The sequence below is a fragment of the Mchenga conophoros genome, linkage group LG6 (assembly GCF_057382185.1).
Source record: "Mchenga conophoros isolate Kocher_MC1m ecotype Shallow Benthic linkage group LG6, M_conophoros_male_GT1.1, whole genome shotgun sequence".
NCBI classification, from domain to species: Eukaryota; Metazoa; Chordata; class Actinopteri; order Cichliformes; family Cichlidae; genus Mchenga; species Mchenga conophoros.
In genome coordinates this window covers 32,783,503-32,801,874 of record NC_140531.1, presented here as the reverse complement: position 1 = coordinate 32,801,874, position 18,372 = coordinate 32,783,503, and the positions used below count along the sequence as shown (strand labels likewise).

Genomic DNA, 18,372 nt, shown 5'->3' with positions numbered 1-18,372 from the left:
GACTTCAGTGCCGTTATTAACCCTGTTTTTGATAAATCTAATCCAGATGCAGCAACTAATCTCTCATCCACTCTGCTGAATGCACTCATTAGAGATCTCACCCTTATCAATCTCTGGCGTATGCAGAACATTGACACCAAGGATTACACATTCTTCTCCAATAAACACAAGACATTCTGTAGGATAAATTACATTTTTTTTTAGCCCTTGCCTAATTTCAGGTAGTACTTCTATTCAGCCAATCTTGTTATCTGATGACTCGGCCTTATTATGGAGCATCGACCTGCCTAATACTAAGACTAGGACCCCTAGGTGGTGACTGAATACATCGCTGTTAATCAACCCTACTCTTCTTAGCATGCTTTAGCTCCAGCTGAAAGATTTCTTAGATATCAGCACCAATGTAGACATTGACCCACAGGTCTTATGGGAGACTACAAAATGTTTTATTCATGGTTTTTGCATCTCATTCTCCTCTGTGCAGGCAAAATCAAAAGTTGCTCAGGTCTCTATTTTAGAAAATCAAATAGAATTATTACAGAATTTACAAAAAAAAAGTTAGATTACCAGTCTACACTCCTAGCATCACAGACAGATGAATACAATGCAGTAACCTTATCTAAAGCAGAGTTCATCTTCCATAGAACCAGACAGAAGTACTATTTTGAATCAGAGTGTCCTTGTCATCTGTTGGTACTTATGCTTAAACAAGGACACCCATCCCAGTAATAAAAGCTGCAGATGGTAAAATTGCAACAAACCCCCAAGCAATACCACTGCCTTTTTATATTGCTTTTTGAAAATCTGTATAAATCAGAGATCAATTTCAAGGAGTCTATTTGTAAGAGTTTTGACAGTTTGGAACTACCCCAAATCTCACAAGCAGCTCAGGACGGGTTGGAGGCCCCATTAACTCTGGATGAGCTGCATAGAGCGCTGAAAGGTCTAAATAAAAGGCTAAATCTTGGAATAGATGGCTTTGGGATATGATCGGCTCACTTATGCTTGACTCTTAATTTTGCAATCCAGAATGTCTCTTTCCAGAGAGATGAGAAAATAGCACTTATTACTCTTCTCTTAAAAAAGGTAAAGGATCCTCTGAGTGATCTAGTTTCAGACCAATATCCCTACTCACAACTGATCTCAAAGTATTAGTGATGTGTCGGTCTCGAACGAAATGGCTCTTAGAGCCGGATCTTTGACGTGAACAATGCGGGCCGTGGGGTATTTTTTCTTTCTCTCACCTTCTCTCTTGCACTTTTTTCCGCTTCACTCCGCACGCCAGCCTTGTGCTTTGTGCTGGGAAGAAGGGGGAGGGGCAGTAGTTACACTCGCAGTAGTACAGGAACAGAGAGAGAGAGAGAAAGAGAGCCAGGGACAACAACGTCACATTAGAAAGGTATAGTAGTCATCCACAACTATTTTCAGTTGCAGATGATAAAGGATTCAGAAAGTTTATTCATGCAGGCCCATATGACAGAGAATGTGCATCTTCTTTTTGTTTTCATATTTTAATTTATATTTAATTGTGTTGTAGTTTGCAGGAAAAAGCTGGAAATAGTTAAAAGTTGAAATGTGAATAGTTGGTTTTTGTATTATATGATTTATTTATTACATTTTATGTGGAGTGAATAAATAAAAGTATATTTACGGTGGCCACTAGAGACAAAGCACGTACAAACTCCGAAGCACATAAAAACTCAAAACACGTACAAAACACAGCAGAAGTGCTACAGGATGCTAGGGGCAGTGTTGAGCTTTTGTTACCTAGTGGCTACACAAGCCAGCAAGTAAAATGGCCTGCATTTGTATAGCGCTTTTCTAGTCCTTAAGGACCCCAGAGTGCTTTACACTACATTCAGTCATTCACCCATTCACACACACATTCACACACTAGCAATAGCAAGCTACATTGTAGCCACAGCTGCCCTGGGGCGCACTGACAGAAGTACCAACCACCGGATTTGGTGTGTGGTAGTAACAGGTAAATGAACTTTTTTTTTTTTTATTATTTGAATATATATGAGTGATTGTGTATAAATATACAAACAATATGCTTTCAATTGTGTAATTTAAGTGATCTAGGAAGCTCTGTTTGGGAAGTTCAGTTAATGCTAGAAATGTGTTTTGGAATTTGTACGTGTTTTGTCTCTAGGGGCCACCGTATATATTTATATATAAACATATATGAATAAAACCACTTTTTTTGCATTAGTAATTCCTTTTGTGCATAATTTCATATTGTTGTTAATAATAAATTAATTAAAGCAACAAAACAACCTGAAGAGCCGGTTCTCTAAAAAGATCCCATCACTACAAAGTATGTGCCAAGTCTCTCGCATTGCGCTTGGAAAGAGTTATTCACGTTTTAGTTAATGCAGACCAGACAGGATTTATCTGAGGGAGGCTCGCATCTGATAACATAAGAAGGCTGTTGCATATCATAGATGCCACAGATGGCTATCATAATCCATGTGCAGTATTCTTACATGATGCGGAGAAAGCCTTTGACAGGCTAGAGTGGGAATATACATGGACAGTATTAAAACACTTTGGGTTTAAGCAGAAGTTTGTTGCAATGATTAAGACAGACCACTCACCCTTTGCAAGTGTACTAACAGGGGACCTTATTTCTCCCTTGTTTACATTCAGTGTTGTTACATCCCCACAAATGAGATCTAGGGGAAAGTGTGGGGAGCGGTAACAAACAGGACTGGAAAAGAATGAAAACGAAACCAAACAAAGGTGTTTAGCATATATTAAGGTTTTATTACAAATACTCTTAACACAAAGAGACAGCAACACCACTTTATCAATAAGACTAAATAAGAAAAAGATAACAACAGCAAGAAAACAACTAATAAACAACAAAGTAAAGTGCACTTCCGAGGGCCCACAGGCCCACCCTTCGCTAGCAGCAGCAAGCTCTACTGCTGTTGAGGCCCACACTACTAACTTGGCGCAGTTACTGTCTCCACTTCTCCCAACGCTCCACACCACAGGCAGCACAATCACACAATAAGACCTTTCAATCACCTAGAAAGCAATGTAGAGACACAGGACAACCACCCTGCACCACACAATTCTTCCCAAGTAACCTCTGAGAGGTAATTGCTGACTGAGTTCAGGTGCCAAACGAGGGAAAGGGCATCAGCTAGGGCAGAGTAAAAGAAAGACAGAGGGGAGGAGCAAGAGAGGAGGAGGCGGAGAGAGAGGAACAGCACACCCACACACTCCCACAGCCTCACAAGATGTAACAACCATGGGACAAGGCAGGGTTGCCCACTTTCCCCTCTCTTGTTCTGCCTCTCTCTCTCTCTCTCTCTCTCTCTCTCTCTCTCTCTCTCTCTCTCTCTCGAGAACCCTTAGCACAAGTCATTAGACAGTCCACAGTCTCTCACATTAGAATTGGTGCTCAAAATCATATCATATCTCTTTAGGCAGATGACATTATTTTGTTTTTAGACAACTTTGAGACATCCATCCATCCATTGATTAGATAATTTACAATTTTGGTTCTCTCTCGGGCTACAAAATAAACTGGACAAATCTGCCTTGATGCCTTTGGACGATGAAGGTACCAAAGCTTCTTTGCCTGGGTGCATTCAGATTAAAAGCACTTTTACTTATTTGGCCAGTACAATTCATAACAACATACAAAAGATAAACAGGCACAACTTGAATACCATGCAAAAAAGGTGGTTTGGCAGTTCCAAAAACTTTACTTTTTGCTAAAGCATATCGTTAGGGCTGGATCAGGTGACCCTAAATCCTCCTTTAGTTGTGCTGCAAAAGTTGTAGGCTGCAGGGGGATTCCCATGATGCATTGAGTATCTCTTTTTCAGTCACCTTTCTCACTCACTGTGTGACTTCTCTGCACTGAATCATACTTGTTATTCATCTCTGGCTCTCTTCCACAGCATGTCTTTTATCCTGTCTTGCTTCTCTCACTCCAACTGGTCACAGCAGATAGCTGCTCATCCCTGAGCCTGGTTCTGCCGGAGGTTTCTTCCTGTTAAAATTGAGTTTTTCCTTCTACTGTCCTTAAAGTGCTAGCTCATAGGGGATCATGATTGTTGGGTTTTCCTCTGTATTTATTATTGTAGAGTCTACCTTACAATGTAAAGTAAAGTACCTTCAGGTAACTGTTGTTGTGTGTGTGTGTGTGTGTGTGTGTGTGTGTGTGTGTGTGTGTGTGTGTGTGTGTGTGTGTGTGTGTGTGTGTGTGTGTGTGAGAGGGGAGTCAGCTCGAGAAACGTTGGTGCTGAACCAAGAAAAAACATTTTTGGTGTGCTGAATAAAGTATCTGTGAGAAAGACACCTGAATATCTTGTGGGGGGCTGGATATTCACAATGACCCTTATTAAAACATATTTTACATTTTCTTTTTTCTTTTTTCTTTTGTATACAGAACAGGGGTAACAATGGTAACTTTATTGTCCCCAGTGGGAAATTGATTTGCAGTCTGTTTATACAGACACACACAAAAATAAATAAATAAACCACGTACATCCTCACCACCTTGTGGGGCAGCTGCAGAGCTGAAAAAAAAATAATGCACAAAAAACTCCAGATATCTACCTCTAGCAGATCTTTTAATTTTAGTTCTACAGTCTGCAAACTGTTAATTCTTTTCTATGTTTTATTTTATATTTTAAAATTGAAAAAATTTAAATCATACCTTATGAAAAGTGAATTTTATATTTTTTTTTTACATGTGCAGCTTACTGCACAGTTGTTGATCGACATCAACAGATGCAGATATAAGAAGTATAAAGTAAGATGTATTCAGTATGTTGTTGTAGGTTTGTGGTGAATCTAAATTTCTGTTCCTGCTTTGGTTTGGTTTGTCAAGTCACCAGAATGATACTCATGCAACTGAAACTAAATGTAGGCAAATACTGGAGTCATCATTATTTCACGTCTTCCTGTTTTTGCTTTTTGTAAAGGAGACGTTGTAGGTGTCAGGCAACAATGTGAGAAGTTTATTGAAAATGAAATCAATAGTAAATATGTTTGGGGAAATTAAATATTATTAAATAAATGAGGGCCGTTACCACATTTGTACTGAAAATTCAAATTTAAATCAAGTTCTTCCCTCCCAATATTACAAAGATGAGTGGCAAAATTAAATGACCCTCTGGGATTACCAGTTAATTTGAAAGCAGAAATAGAATCAGGTGTTTTCAACTGAAAAACTTTTGATTTTTTTTTTTAAAGACCAATTAAAGCAAAGTCTGAAACAGTGTTGGATTTTCTTCTGGTCAAAACAACCATAGCACAAATACCCAAGAGGTTAAGACAGCAATGTAGTGGGAGTATAACCAGTCTTTAATCAGTTGCATGTTATTGTAAATGCTGTTACTGCTGAGTCCGGCTCCTCCTCTGTGTCTGGATCTAGTTTCAAATCAGATTTCCTTGATGACCATTTTGCTGCTTCCTCCTCGCCCTGCTGTGTCTGTGCCCCTCACTGGCTGGCACTGTGTGATTCCTCTGCCTCTTTTTAAAACCAGCTGGACTGAACGGGTGTAATTCCTATTGTTACTTGCACAGATGTCGACGGGAAGTAAACCAGTTTTCAAAATTAAAGTACGGTCTTTGATTAAAATGAGTAAAATCCTGTTTGGAGAATCAGAATCAGAATCAGAATCAGAATACTTTATTGATCCCTGGGGGAAATTATTTTTTGTTACAGTGCTCCATTTTAAACCAACATTAAGACAAGACAGACAATACGCTAACTAAGAATAGTACAATATATACATATATATACATACATACATACATAAGTCACTTATGAATAAATATTTGGAAAAGAAACATGTGTAGTTGTAGCAGCAAACAGTGTGTTAAGTGGATGCGTTGTACAGGGAGATGGCCACAGACAGGAATGATTTCCTGTGTCGTTCAGTGGTGCTTTTCGGTAATCTCAGTCTCTCACTGAAGGAGAAGGAAAACACTGTAGCTAAGCTTTTAAACAGGGAGGTTTCAGAACTTTAAAATGTATTCACTATCAAACTCATCTACAGATGTAGATGACTTGATCACAAATCTAACGCTACGTGCTAAAAGAAAAAAATATAGACAACTATGGCATAAAACTGTGCTGCTGTCAACGAGTAACTGTCAGTTAACTGAGGCCGTCATCAAGTTTGTGTAGGTGTCAGTTCTTTGAAGCAGTTCCTTCCTTTCTTTGCTTTCACAAGTCAGGTCAATTCACGCGAGAGGAGTGCAGCTGTGACACATCTGCGGAGGCGTGTTTGCCCCCCACTCGTCACAAACAAACGCTTCTCTGCACACCGTGACTGCTCTGTGCGCTTATAGTAAGCTCGCACCTTGTATTCTTTCGCAATCATTTGTATGTGACAGTGATTTCATTTACTTGGTAAATATTTTCGACTAGTTTACAGTTTTATCGCGATCGTGACTTACAATATAATTCAATTCATGTGCACAACCTCGTACAGTGGTGGAGCAAACTGAAAGAGTTTGACCAGTCGTAAATACCTGAAAGGACCACCAAGATAAGAACCACTGAGCTGGCAGTTTATCAGCCAAAATGAAGACCATCTATATCATCTGTCTTTTTTGCAGTAAGTGGCTTAGAAAAATTATATTAATGTAATTAATTAACGTATTAATGTTTTCTAACATTTGTTTAACTCCGGGATGCACTATATCTTGCCAATTTTAGCAGCTACGTTGGCAGATGGAAACAAGTTGATGAAGATAGAAGGATTTCAGGGCAGAAATGTCTCCTTCCAGTGCTCACACAGACTTGCATGGACGTATAATAAATACTTTTGCAAAGATCCATGTGGGAGCGAGAAAGACAGGCTGGCTACTGTAAAATCTGGTGGAAGAGCAGAGTCCGGGAGGATAACTCTGGTGGATTCTGGAGATGGATCCTTCACTGTGACCTTCAGTGATCTCCAGCTGTCAGACTCACATCAGAAATATTGGTGTGGAGTGGACAGGCCTGGTTTGGACACATACACTCAGATACAGCTCACAGTAAAGAAAGGTATGTCATCATTTTATTTCTTCTGAGTTTATTTTATCAGTACGCTTAATTTGAATTATGCATCTGCATTCTTACTTCAAAAGATAAGGAAAAAAAAATACTCCACGTTTCTTATAGTTCTTTATTTCAGAAAAAAATTACTGCATATAAAAGCATAGCTTGTGAATTAAAATGCATTTTATAATCCGGTTTATAATCTGGTGGTTCCAAGTAATTTCCCCTCGTGGCTTGACTGGATCTTCTTGTTAAAAGATTCAAAAGATTTATTTCCCCTTTTTTTCTTCTCACGTGGTTTTATTGTATTTTTGGAGGCTCAGTGAAGAAAAACATCCAGTTCATAACATATTAGAAACATCAGAGCATTAAAACAATCAAATAGGTTTATTTTAACTTTTTGTTTTTCTTGTTCTAAGTCATCTCTCGATAAGCTATATTAATACAAAGTTGTTAAAACTAGCTTCTGGACACCTGAAGTGAATACATCTGTAAAATGCATCAATTCCTTTTTGCATCAGTATATTAAAAATTCCACTTATATATCCATGACATAAAACTTATTTTGCAGAAAACATCCCTAGATATATATAAAAAATAAAGGTATCTAAAAACAGTAATCTTATTGCGGAATTAAATTTTGAATGAAAAACTTTTACTTTTAGAATATATATATTGTATATTGATTAGTTAATAATAGTACCATAATTTGCCCCTTTCTCTTATACAGCTGTTGAAACTGAGACACCTGATGTTCCTACCACATGGACATATCAGAATACCAACACAACACAGTTAACAACTGGAACAGACACCATTAAGCCTACAAAACCTTCAATGGGTATAAAAACAATGTATTACAAATTATTGATTTACAGTCCTTACAAATATAAATTCTGGATACATTTTACATAAAGAAGTAATATTGAGTCCTGTTTTGCAGAATCATTCTCCACTAAAGAACAACCTAAAATCAGCACAGGTGAGTTTCCACTTGAGGATGTGATTGGTGTATAAGTTACTGATGAATAAGATGATTCTATAATCTTGTTTTCATCAGGCACCATTGTGTATGCTGCAGTCGGGGGCATTGCTATGGCATGTCTCCTGATGCTGACAGTATGCTTCAGGAAGTACAGAAAAACCTCAAAACCTCAATTACAAGTTTGCTTCAACAACACAGATGTCAGCAGTGCGCATCAACAAGAGGTATGAGATGGAAAATTGGAGATCACACTATCAGGAGGTTCATTCCCCCCTAGAGATCAGTGATTGCCTTAGACAGCAAATTAAATAAAGTAGAATATGATTGGGGTTTTTTTTTTTATACATCAAATGTAAGTATGTGACGAGGGGTTTTCCAAAAGTCATTTCTCATTTTTTTATATTGTGGAATTTTTCAATGGGGATGTGTTAAAACCACAGTGTTACATTAGTGTTGTGCTAAAGGAATGGTTTGACATTTTAAGTAAAATGCTTCTTCCCCTTACAATTGAAAAGTCATATTGTGTATAGCTCTGGTGATAAATCTGGGTCAACTAAAAAGGTATTCTTGCAAAGTAACAGATACTGGCACTGGAAGTCACTCCTGTTTCAGAAGCACACACTCACTGACACCATTAGATGCAAAGATAAGTTCTACTGTCTTCCTGTTAAAAGTAGCAAGATAAAAATACTAACCTTCAAGCAACATGATGGTTAACTAAGCACAATTAAGAAAGTGAGAAGGGGGAGAGATAGTCTGGCTATGTCTGGTGATCTGGTACACAGAGAAACTGAATTCTGCATTCAAGTGTCTCAGAAGTACACTGACTAACATTTTACATTTCTGTTTAATTTGTAGTGAATTACATTTAAAGAAGAACACAGAGGCCTTTTTGAGTAGAAAACTCATACACTACCAGTCAAAAGTTTGGACACACCTTCTCATTTAATGATTTTTCTGTATTTTTACTACTTTCTACATTGTAGATACATACTGAAGACATCAAATGTATGAATTTATGGATATTTGCAGCAAAGAAAAAATATAAATAACTCAAAAAATGTCTTATATTTTAGATTCCTGAAAGTAGCCAGCCTTTGCTTTGTAACAGCTCTGCACACCTTTCTCTCAGTGAGCTTCATGATGTAGTCACCTTTTCCTTCTTAATGGCATTGGGACCATTGTGTTGTGCAGAAGTCAGGTTGGTGCACAGCTGACAGCCCTATTTAAAAACTGTTAGAATTCATATTATGGCAAGAATCAATCAGCTAAGTAAAGAGAAATGACAGTCCCTAACCCATCATTATTTTAAGAACTGAAGGTCAGTCAGTCCAGAAAATTGCAAAAAAAAAAAAAAAAAAAGGGCTAACTGGCTCAAATGAGGACTGCCCCAGGAAAGAAAGACAAAGAATCACATCTGCTGCTTAGGATAAATTGATCTGAGTCACCAGCCTCAAAAATTGCAATTTAACCACACCTCAGATTGGAGCCCAGATCAATGTTCCAGTAGCAGATATTCCTCTACATCAGGGCTGCCCAATCCCAGTCCTCGAGAGCTACTATCCTGCAGCTTTTAGATGCATCCCTACTCCAACACAGCTGAATCAAATGAATGGCTTGTTATCAGGCCTTTGCCAAACACGATGGCATGCTGAAGAGGTAATCAAACCATTTGATTCAGCTGTGTTGGAGTAGGGATGCATCTAAAAGCTGTAGGACGGTAGCTCTCGAGGACCGGGATTGGGCACCCCTGCTCAAAATCACAAATCAAATCAAATCACTTTTTATTGTCACATCACATGTGCAGGCACACTGGCACAGCACATGCGAGTGAAATTCTTGTGTGCGAGCCCCACAAGCAACAGAGATGTGCAAACACAACAACACAAACGAGCAAAATACAAGAATGGCCAACCTGAAACTAATAAATATATGTACAATATATAATAGTGTATGCATTTCTGGATGTGTATACTAAATATTTTCCTACGTGTGTGTGTGTGTGTGTGTGTGTGTGTGTGTGTGTGTGTATACACATTTTTACAAATTAAATAGTAAAAAAATAAAATAAAATAATAATAATAATAATAATAATAAAATATATAAAATATACAGAGTTGAATATGTGCAAAACAAGTGGCATTTATATACAGTGTGGAGTGCATAATGTTGAAGTTCCAGTAGTGAAGCTGAGGTGTCTATGACGTGTTCAGCAGTCTGATGGCCTGATGGCTCTACATCAACTGTTCAGAGGAGACTGTGCGAATCCGACCTTTATGGTCAAATAGCTTCTAAGAAACCACTACTAAGGAAAAGCAACAAGCAGAAGAGACTTGCTTGGGCCAAGAAACACAAGGAATAAACATTGGACCAGTTGAAATCTGTATTTTGGTCTTATGAGTCCAAATGTGAGATCTTTGCTTCCACCCACCATGCAGAAAAGGTGAACTGATGGTCTCTACATGCATGGTTCCCACCGTGAAGCACAGAGGAGGTGGCATGATGGTGTGCTGGTGCTTTGCTGGTGACACTGTTGGGGATTTATTCAAAATTGAAGACACACTGAACCAATATGAGTACCACAACATCGTGCAGCAACATGCTATCCCATCTGGTTTGCGTTTAGTTGGACTGTCATGTGTAATTCAACAGGACAATGACGCCAAACACGCCTCCAGGCTGTGAAGGGCTATTTGACCAAGAAGTATTGTGACAACTAACAACGAGTCTTTCACATCACTGTGGAGGAAATTCAGTCACTTTAGGAAAGCTTTTTAAGCCTGATCGCCTATTTAAGGTCATACAAAAGCATCTTTAAGTCTGGTCTTTGATTGGACCTAGTCTTTGACTCCCAACACCCTCTGGAACACAAACTCTCAAAACATGTGGTTAACCAGACTGGGCTTTCATCAAATCAGCAAAGATGTACAGGAAAAAAGGTCAGACACCAACTAGGGAGAATCAGGACAAACAGAACAATATTGCCATTTTTCTGCATAATCCATCATACAAAATGTAATCAAATGGAAAAGTCTCTTTTTAAAACTTGTTTTATTAGTTTTAATCTTTTAACTTTATGCATCAAGCAAAAAATTTAATTATATGCAACATTCTCTGACTGGAAGAAATTTGTTTAACATTTAAACCTATTTTCTGCACATTCCAGCACATAAAATATTTTATTGTGTGTTTACACTCACTCTTTCAAATAGATGCAAGTGAAACACAGCAGAAAATAAATAAAATCAAAGACTAGCGGTCCTGTTGTTCTATTTTCACCTGTAAAGCAGGAGTGGGGTAGGCGGAGGTTTGCCCTGGTGCAGGTGTGCCGCAGCGGTCAGTTGAAGAATCCACGAGTTTCTCTGTGAATTTCCCATTAGCTTACTTTTCCTTGGCAGACAGGCTCTATTTAAGTGTTTTCTTTATCAAACAGGTCTGGACGTTAGCAATTCTAGGTGTGTAGTGAAATTGAACTCAGCTTTTCAAAAACAGGTTAATTAATTACTTGATGATTTAACAAGAGGATGCATTTACTTTTTCACAAAGGGCCAGAAAGATTTGGATTACTTATTTTTCCTTAATAAACATTTTTAATGCATTTTGTATTTACTCCAGTTCTCTTTAAATAATAAACAAAAATGTATTTGATGCTCTGAAACATTTAAGTGTAAGAAATATGCAAAAAACTGAGAAATCAGGAATAGGGGAAATACATTTTGATGGCACCGTGCATGCCTCTATCCTTACTGTAGAAAGATTTAGATTTATACATTTTTGTCTAATTCACATAGTAATTACTCAGCTAATAAGTAATGCTATTCAATGCCATGTGAGTAAAATAAAATAAAATAAATATTTTGAACATATAAGAAAATTCTGATTTATTTATTTATGTTTGTTTTTTTATTTTTGTCTGTTTTCAAGGGAGCAGAGCATCTTCAGAAGTTACCTGGGCGTTCCTCTATTCATACACACCATCAAAGACTGGATCCACCAGCAACTGAACCAACAGAAACGACATCTAGCCTACACCTTCATATCTATGAGAACATATCCGTGTCCAAACTTGCTGCAGCTTCAGAACATCCACCCGCAGAGCATCAACATGACCACGATAATAACTCTGGGATCTACATAAATCCTTTGCCAGATGTAATATCTGAAAGAACAGGTGTTAGCAAGTGTAGGAAACACAGAGATAAACCTTTGACATCCAAAAATACAACGAGCGGTACTAATAGTGCATCTCCTTGTGTCTCCAGAGCTCCCTGTGAATCCACCGAAGAGAAGCCCAGAACACTTTGGTTTGGTTTAGATTTATCAGGAGTAAATCAGAGTTGATCTCAAAGATAGAATGTATATATTTTTCTGACAGTTATAAGCAAAACCTATTTCCATCATTATAAGCTTTTACACTAAATGGTGCTGTTAAGTGTTTTGATTACACATGTGGTTTAATATGTGTCTTAATCAAATTTACCTTACACTGGAGAAAAAAATGTGTGTGAACTACCCTTTGACACTGTTAATATTTCTAGGTAAGTTCAAGGGAAGTGCTGGACTACATCCCTAGTGAATGAATACATTTAGCAGCTAGACTGCGTATTTGCCTTTGGTGTGAGTTTGTAGTAAAAGTGATTTGCACTTTTTCACTTAGTTAGTTGTAGTAATGATGTAGTTCTGCATTTGTGATACATGTAGTGTATTTTGAGGTTGATGCTTATCTGGAAGTATTTTGTGGGAGGGTAGTTTCAGTAGCTCCCTTTAAAAAAAAAAAAAAAAATAGAGGTCACCACAGGAAACGCATGTATTCCGATGACTCCTAGTGGTCATGTGAATAAAGACACATTGGCAGTGAGGGCTGATATAAATAACCAAATATGAACTTCCTGTACCTTACTACAAAAAAATCATATTTTTGTAATATAATGTCACACTGATGCCTAGCTTTCAATGCAGCAAAAAAAAAAAAGCTCTTTCAAGATGGCGTAATTTATTTGTGAAAAAGACAGTGACTTGTTGACAGTACATCTAACATAAAAACAAAGACAAAATTAATAATTTCCAACTGGAAATAAGCCATGAAGCAGTTTCAAAAAGATGCAGCAGAGAGAAACAAACAAAAATGTTGAACCCTCTAAGCTTTTTGTTTAATGCTTTCTATAAATAATAGTTTCATGTATTTTGTCTAATATTAAAAAACTAAATCTTCTACTTAAATGTCTGCTTGGCAAACCTAGTTGGCCAACCAAGTCTTGTTAATCATGCCTGTTAACATGCAAATACCCCTAATTAATATGAATACTTAATAAATGCTATATTAGACCTCAAGAGTGTTTGTTGTTTGTTTGTTTGTTTGTTTGTTTTGTTTTGTTTGTTTGTTTTTTGGGGGGGGGGGGGGTTGACTTGGGAGTAACAGGCTATATGGAAAATTTTTCCAAGAACCTACCAAATTTTAGTCCAACATTAGTTTCTTTTACCATCTCTATGAAAAATATAAAATCTCTCTACCTGCTTAATGCTGAAGAAAGTTCGACAGTCACTAAACGTGCTGAATAACTGGTGCACAGTTGGTTTATTATAAAAAATGAAACCGCTTCCTGCAGTGGTTGAATGTTATGGGTGTACAGTTTTTTACATGAAAGAGGAAGAGTTTCAAAGCCATAACCATGAAAGCACCTGACTGAACACAGGGAGACAATCATTAGTCCAGGTTGTTACCTTCTTCAGTGGCTGAGGGGAGAACCTGACTCTGGCCTGAAGGTAAATTAGAAGTAATGGGAACCATCTTAGACTCATGGAGAATAACTACAGCTGTCATTATTACTATACTACACATCCAAGGTGAGTTTTATAGTATTTAGATTTAAAACCTAGTACTAGACTGCTTATTACAAAAATAATTAAAATGTGTAACTAACACCAATGTTTTATGACAGCAGTAATCAGCACCAAAACCACAGTTTTTTCTGGTGTGGAAGGTGAGAGTTTTGTCTTCAGATGTGAATATCCAAATGGCCTGACGGAGAATTTGAAGTACCTGTGCCGTATTGATGAATGCTCCAGTTACTTGATAATGACAGACAAACATAACCGGTGGGAGACCAAAGGACGCTTCTCCATGTACGACAACACCACTGGAAGCTTCTTCATTGTCAAGGTGGATAAACTGAGGTTAAATGACAGTGGGACGTATCAGTGTGGAGTGGATATCAGCCTCCAACCTGATTATCACAGCGCCATAAAACTGAATGTTTCCCAAGGTATAGTATAAATATTTACACCACAGTTCTCAGTTGGCTGGCTAAATATGGTCTCCAGTTATGCATATTTCAACTACTCAGAGCAGACTGGTTTCTGGTTAGTGGGAATTGTCCCATAGGACAACCACAACTGATCAAATCAAATCAAATCAAATCACTTTTATTGTCACATCACATCAACTGAGATGATATAAGTAAGTTAGATAAGTTAACTAAGGCTAAAAAATAGAAGGTATATGTGCTGTTCAGCAAGGTGATGAATTCACAGGAATAAAATATTATAGCTCTTATGAATTCTGTTTGTGACCCCAAAAATAATAGGCCATAAATGACATTCATGAGAAATCAGTCGTACTAATTCCATGTTCTGCTTTCATGAGGTTTCTGTTTCTGTAAAGATGTACAGTGGAGTCGAAAAGTTGGACTTACTTTTTATTTTAACTTTATCTTTTAAAATATTTCTATGTAAATGTGAAAATATCTTGAAAAGCTTTAAAGTACACACTTATAAATTAATTTTGTATAATTAACTGACCAAAAGCAAATTTGTGTTATTGATTGTGTTATTGCTTTGTTACAAAAGGTCAGATTCAGTTATCTCCTTTTCATGTAAACAACATTCAAGCAATATTCAAGTGTATTTAAGGACATTTTTCCCCCGTTTAGGCATTAGTGTAGTTTAACGTTCATAGTTTCATAAGTGAAACTCAGAACATAAGGGACTTTCTCGTCAATTGACTGGAGGTTTCTTCTGAGGAAGTAAACAAGACTAAATCATTTGGGTAACATACCAGTATTTCACAGACATGATCGGAAAGGAAGCCATGTCTGCTGCTGAAAGTTTGAGACTTCTGGCCTGAACAGCCAAAATAAATGGAAGCGTTTATGAAGATAAAAAAGGAAAAGAGCGATGCAGCAGCATATCAGACCAACAGCGAAACAGGGTGGTTAGAGGCTATTTTGGGCTTGAACACGTGCACAGAATCTATTTCACTCTTAGCAAGGAGAAGTGGTACTTCAGTCTCATGAAAACTTTTCCACCCAGTAGTTTACATGCTTGCAAAGAAAAAGTCACGCTGCAGTAACATATTTAGCAATTTGAAAAAGAAAAGCATTTTTAAAAATTGAATAAGAATTCAATTAGAATTTTCAATGCATTTTCCAAGGGTTGGAGGGCCAGAGACTAAATCCCAGCCACTATAGGGTGGCCTTAAGCACATCCTGAACAGGCTGCCAATCGTATGCAGGGCTAACACATAGAGAGAGACAACCACTCACACTATGGGGCAATTTAAAATCACAAATTAACCAAACCTCATTAGTTGCATGTCTTTGGACTGTGGGAGGAAGTCGGGGTACCTCTGTGCATACTTTCATTTTATTTGCTCATTTATAAATTCCTCTTTTTGTATTTTCATTTTCCTGTAAAAGTAATACCAGCCAATAGTGAAGACACAATAGAGAGTAAGTGATGTGTTTGATGTGTTTGTGTGCGCGTGTATTTTCATCTGTTTTATTAGCACTGAGATTTGTATTTGTGTAAATGTTCCAGCATATGAACCTCAGCTGTTGTTCCACCTGCCGCTGGTCCTGACTGCTGTTATGTGCGTGGCAGCACTCATGTTTGTGTGTCTGTTCACATTATGTCTTCTACTGGTTCTGAAACACAGAAGATCAATCCCACCGCAGAATAAAGAGGTTTGTCCACCACAGACACTTTTAGATATGCTAGCAGTATAAGCAACAGCAAAGTGGTTCAACACTACATTTGAAGTTTCTCATTATTAGTCAGTAACATTTATGAAATGTGAAACATTCATGAAACCTAAGGTTATATCGCAATAACAGGTCAAAATGTGAAGAGGATGTCAGTGATGAGTCATAAAGGTAGAACATAACATGTCATAAGCTTACTCTGGAAAAACACACCTTCAGAAAGGAAATAATAGTAAAATCACTGCATGGAGTTGACAGGCTCACAAAATACCTTTACCTGGCAAATGTTTTCTGATAACTATTTTCCTAAAGCTAATGTAAGCTGTGTGTTAGCAGAGATACCTACAAAAACAATAACATTGCTGACAAGTTCTCTGCTGTAATAACACAAATAAAAACACTTTGACCAACATAGCAAAAAGTATACAGTAATCTAAAGTTCACTTATCCCCTTAACATCTAGTTTGATACATACAGTTGAGACTTATACAGCATCAGTCTGATTTGAAGATGAATAAATACATTTTAGCAATAAACTGCAATATAAGACAAATTAAAACTCATATATGCATTTGTTTTACATTGGATTGAATTATTTCATGGTTCAGGCTTTAAAGTCTTATCATGTTTATCTTATGAGTAGCAAAATGATTCCCACAAACAGTGTGAGTGAGTGTCACGATCACACATGCATTGTGTCTTAATGCTCATGCCCACTTCTCTGGCCTGATAAAAGGTCTGGATTTTTAGTTTGGAAGCTTTAAAAGTTTCGTTTTTTGTTACAATATGTCCCACCATCTCCACTACTTCTTTGGACATGTTTTCAGATTAGTGGTAGCCGAAGGAATTGACATGGAGGTATGTTCACAAAATACACTGGAGAATGATATGCTTGTTAGCCCTGTAGTGTAGTTGAAATCTGTGTGTAATTACTCGTGTGATGACTTCTTTAATTTTCCAAGTCTCTGCTTTGATTAAAAACTGGTAGTTTTTGAAGATGTATTTATTTCCAATGAACCCTTCCTCTAAGGCAGAGGTTCTCAAACTGTGGGCTGTGCCCCCACTGGGGCATAAACAGAAGTGGTGACTTTCCATAGAGTATAAAACCATTTTGATGCTTGTTCATTAAAAACCTTTTTTTTACCACTTATCTGTTTTATTTTTCAATAATGTATTTAAAATAAATTAATTAATTGAAAAGGACCAGAGTTGAGGATGAGGTTGATGACCAACAAACTGACTATCGTCCTCACTTTTCCCTTACAAAACATGTGGGAGAATCTTTGGCAGCTGTCACTTGAATGTAATGTGTGGATTGTCTGCTCTGGCCTACTGAATCTTTTTTTAAAGAAGGCTCTGTAGAAAAGGCTCATTCTAAGCTAACAAAAATACAATCATAAATAGTTACAGGTGATGAATCAAAATCTATATACTCCATGTATGCCTATAGATACACAATAGTGTTGTAATGTGTAATTTGACTGCAGAAAATGCCACATTGTTTACTCAGCACAAAGAAAACATGATCTCACTCTAAGTGTTCTTCTGGTATCTTGCAGATAACGTCTGACTATGAGACTATGATGCCAGGTCTAAAAGCTGAGCCTCAATGTTGCTGCAGCTGTTCAGCCCCAAACTGCGGTGATCCTTCATCTTTACCATTACCACCACCACCTGACCTCTGCTCCAGCTTCCTACCAAAGCATCGGGAGTCTGCTCTCTCATTCGGCGTTGGTGAATATGTTGATGTGGATGTACTAGGAAATATCTGCCAGTACCAACATCTGGATCTCAGCCAGTTAGAAGAGCATGTCTATCACAGTCTTCATGTACATAGTTGTCCTAAACATGAACCTATTAAAGAGGAGATGAACTGTTTAAATGTCAAAAGATAATTCTGGGCTAATCATACCTTAAGTCTTAGTAGTGTGGTTTCAATCAGCCTCTCACAAAAAGTACTAGTGATATAGAGTAGCTTGGTAAATCTGTAATTAATAATTCAACTAATGAAATCAAATGACCAATCCTGATCCAGATCCTGATTTAATATATTAGTTTTATCCTTTTACAGTGTTTGAATGACAGAAAGAGCTGAGTAACTCAAAACTTTTGGATCTTTATGCAATTTCTTTAAGTGTATATTTTTGTTTTGTTTAAATGGCAAAAAGAAAAAAGAAAAACAAAAAAATCTGAGTGGATGGTTTAAGCAGTGTCACTGTGCTCTACAATTTTTATAATATTTACCAAAATAAACAAACAGGTTTATATCTGAAGTTTTTCTTGTAGTTATTATTTACTGACCTGTTACCTCTTGATTACTCATTGTGAGAAAAGCGCATGGGAGGGACATGCTGATGGTCATGGTTTTTGGGGAGAGAATCAGACAGAGG

At 37.3% G+C, this 18,372-nt stretch overlaps 2 protein-coding genes across 6 annotated transcripts; both read left to right on the top strand.

Moving 5' to 3' along the window:
- Positions 1-6,282: 6,282 nt before the first annotated feature.
- LOC146573000 (uncharacterized) lies at positions 6,283-13,324 on the top strand. 4 transcript variants are annotated; one of them, XM_085277506.1, is made up of 7 exons: positions 6,283-6,323; positions 6,468-6,593; positions 6,695-7,024; positions 7,749-7,859; positions 7,962-8,000; positions 8,079-8,227; positions 11,928-13,324. In XM_085277506.1, the coding sequence occupies exons 2-7, from the start codon at positions 6,560-6,562 to the stop codon at positions 12,342-12,344; spliced, it is 1,080 nt and encodes a 359-aa protein (XP_085133632.1). In that variant the 5' UTR covers positions 6,283-6,323; positions 6,468-6,559; the 3' UTR covers positions 12,345-13,324. The 4 variants fall into 4 exon arrangements, with proteins under 4 accessions (XP_085133632.1, XP_085133634.1, XP_085133633.1 ...); XM_085277508.1 differs by having other exon boundaries at positions 6,318-6,593; positions 11,928-12,174; positions 12,266-13,324; XM_085277507.1 differs by having other exon boundaries at positions 6,318-6,593; positions 6,698-7,024.
- Positions 13,325-13,681: 357 nt separating this feature from the next.
- Positions 13,682-18,237, top strand: LOC146572999 (uncharacterized). Of its 2 annotated transcripts, none has more exons than XM_085278715.1 (4): positions 13,682-13,847; positions 13,946-14,266; positions 15,819-15,964; positions 17,542-18,237. In XM_085278715.1, exons 1-4 carry the CDS (start codon positions 13,781-13,783, stop codon positions 17,875-17,877), a joined length of 870 nt encoding a protein of 289 aa, XP_085134841.1. In that variant the 5' UTR covers positions 13,682-13,780; the 3' UTR covers positions 17,878-18,237. The 2 variants fall into 2 exon arrangements, with proteins under 2 accessions (XP_085134841.1, XP_085134840.1); XM_085278714.1 differs by having other exon boundaries at positions 13,943-14,266.
- The last annotated feature ends 135 nt before the right edge of the window (positions 18,238-18,372 follow it).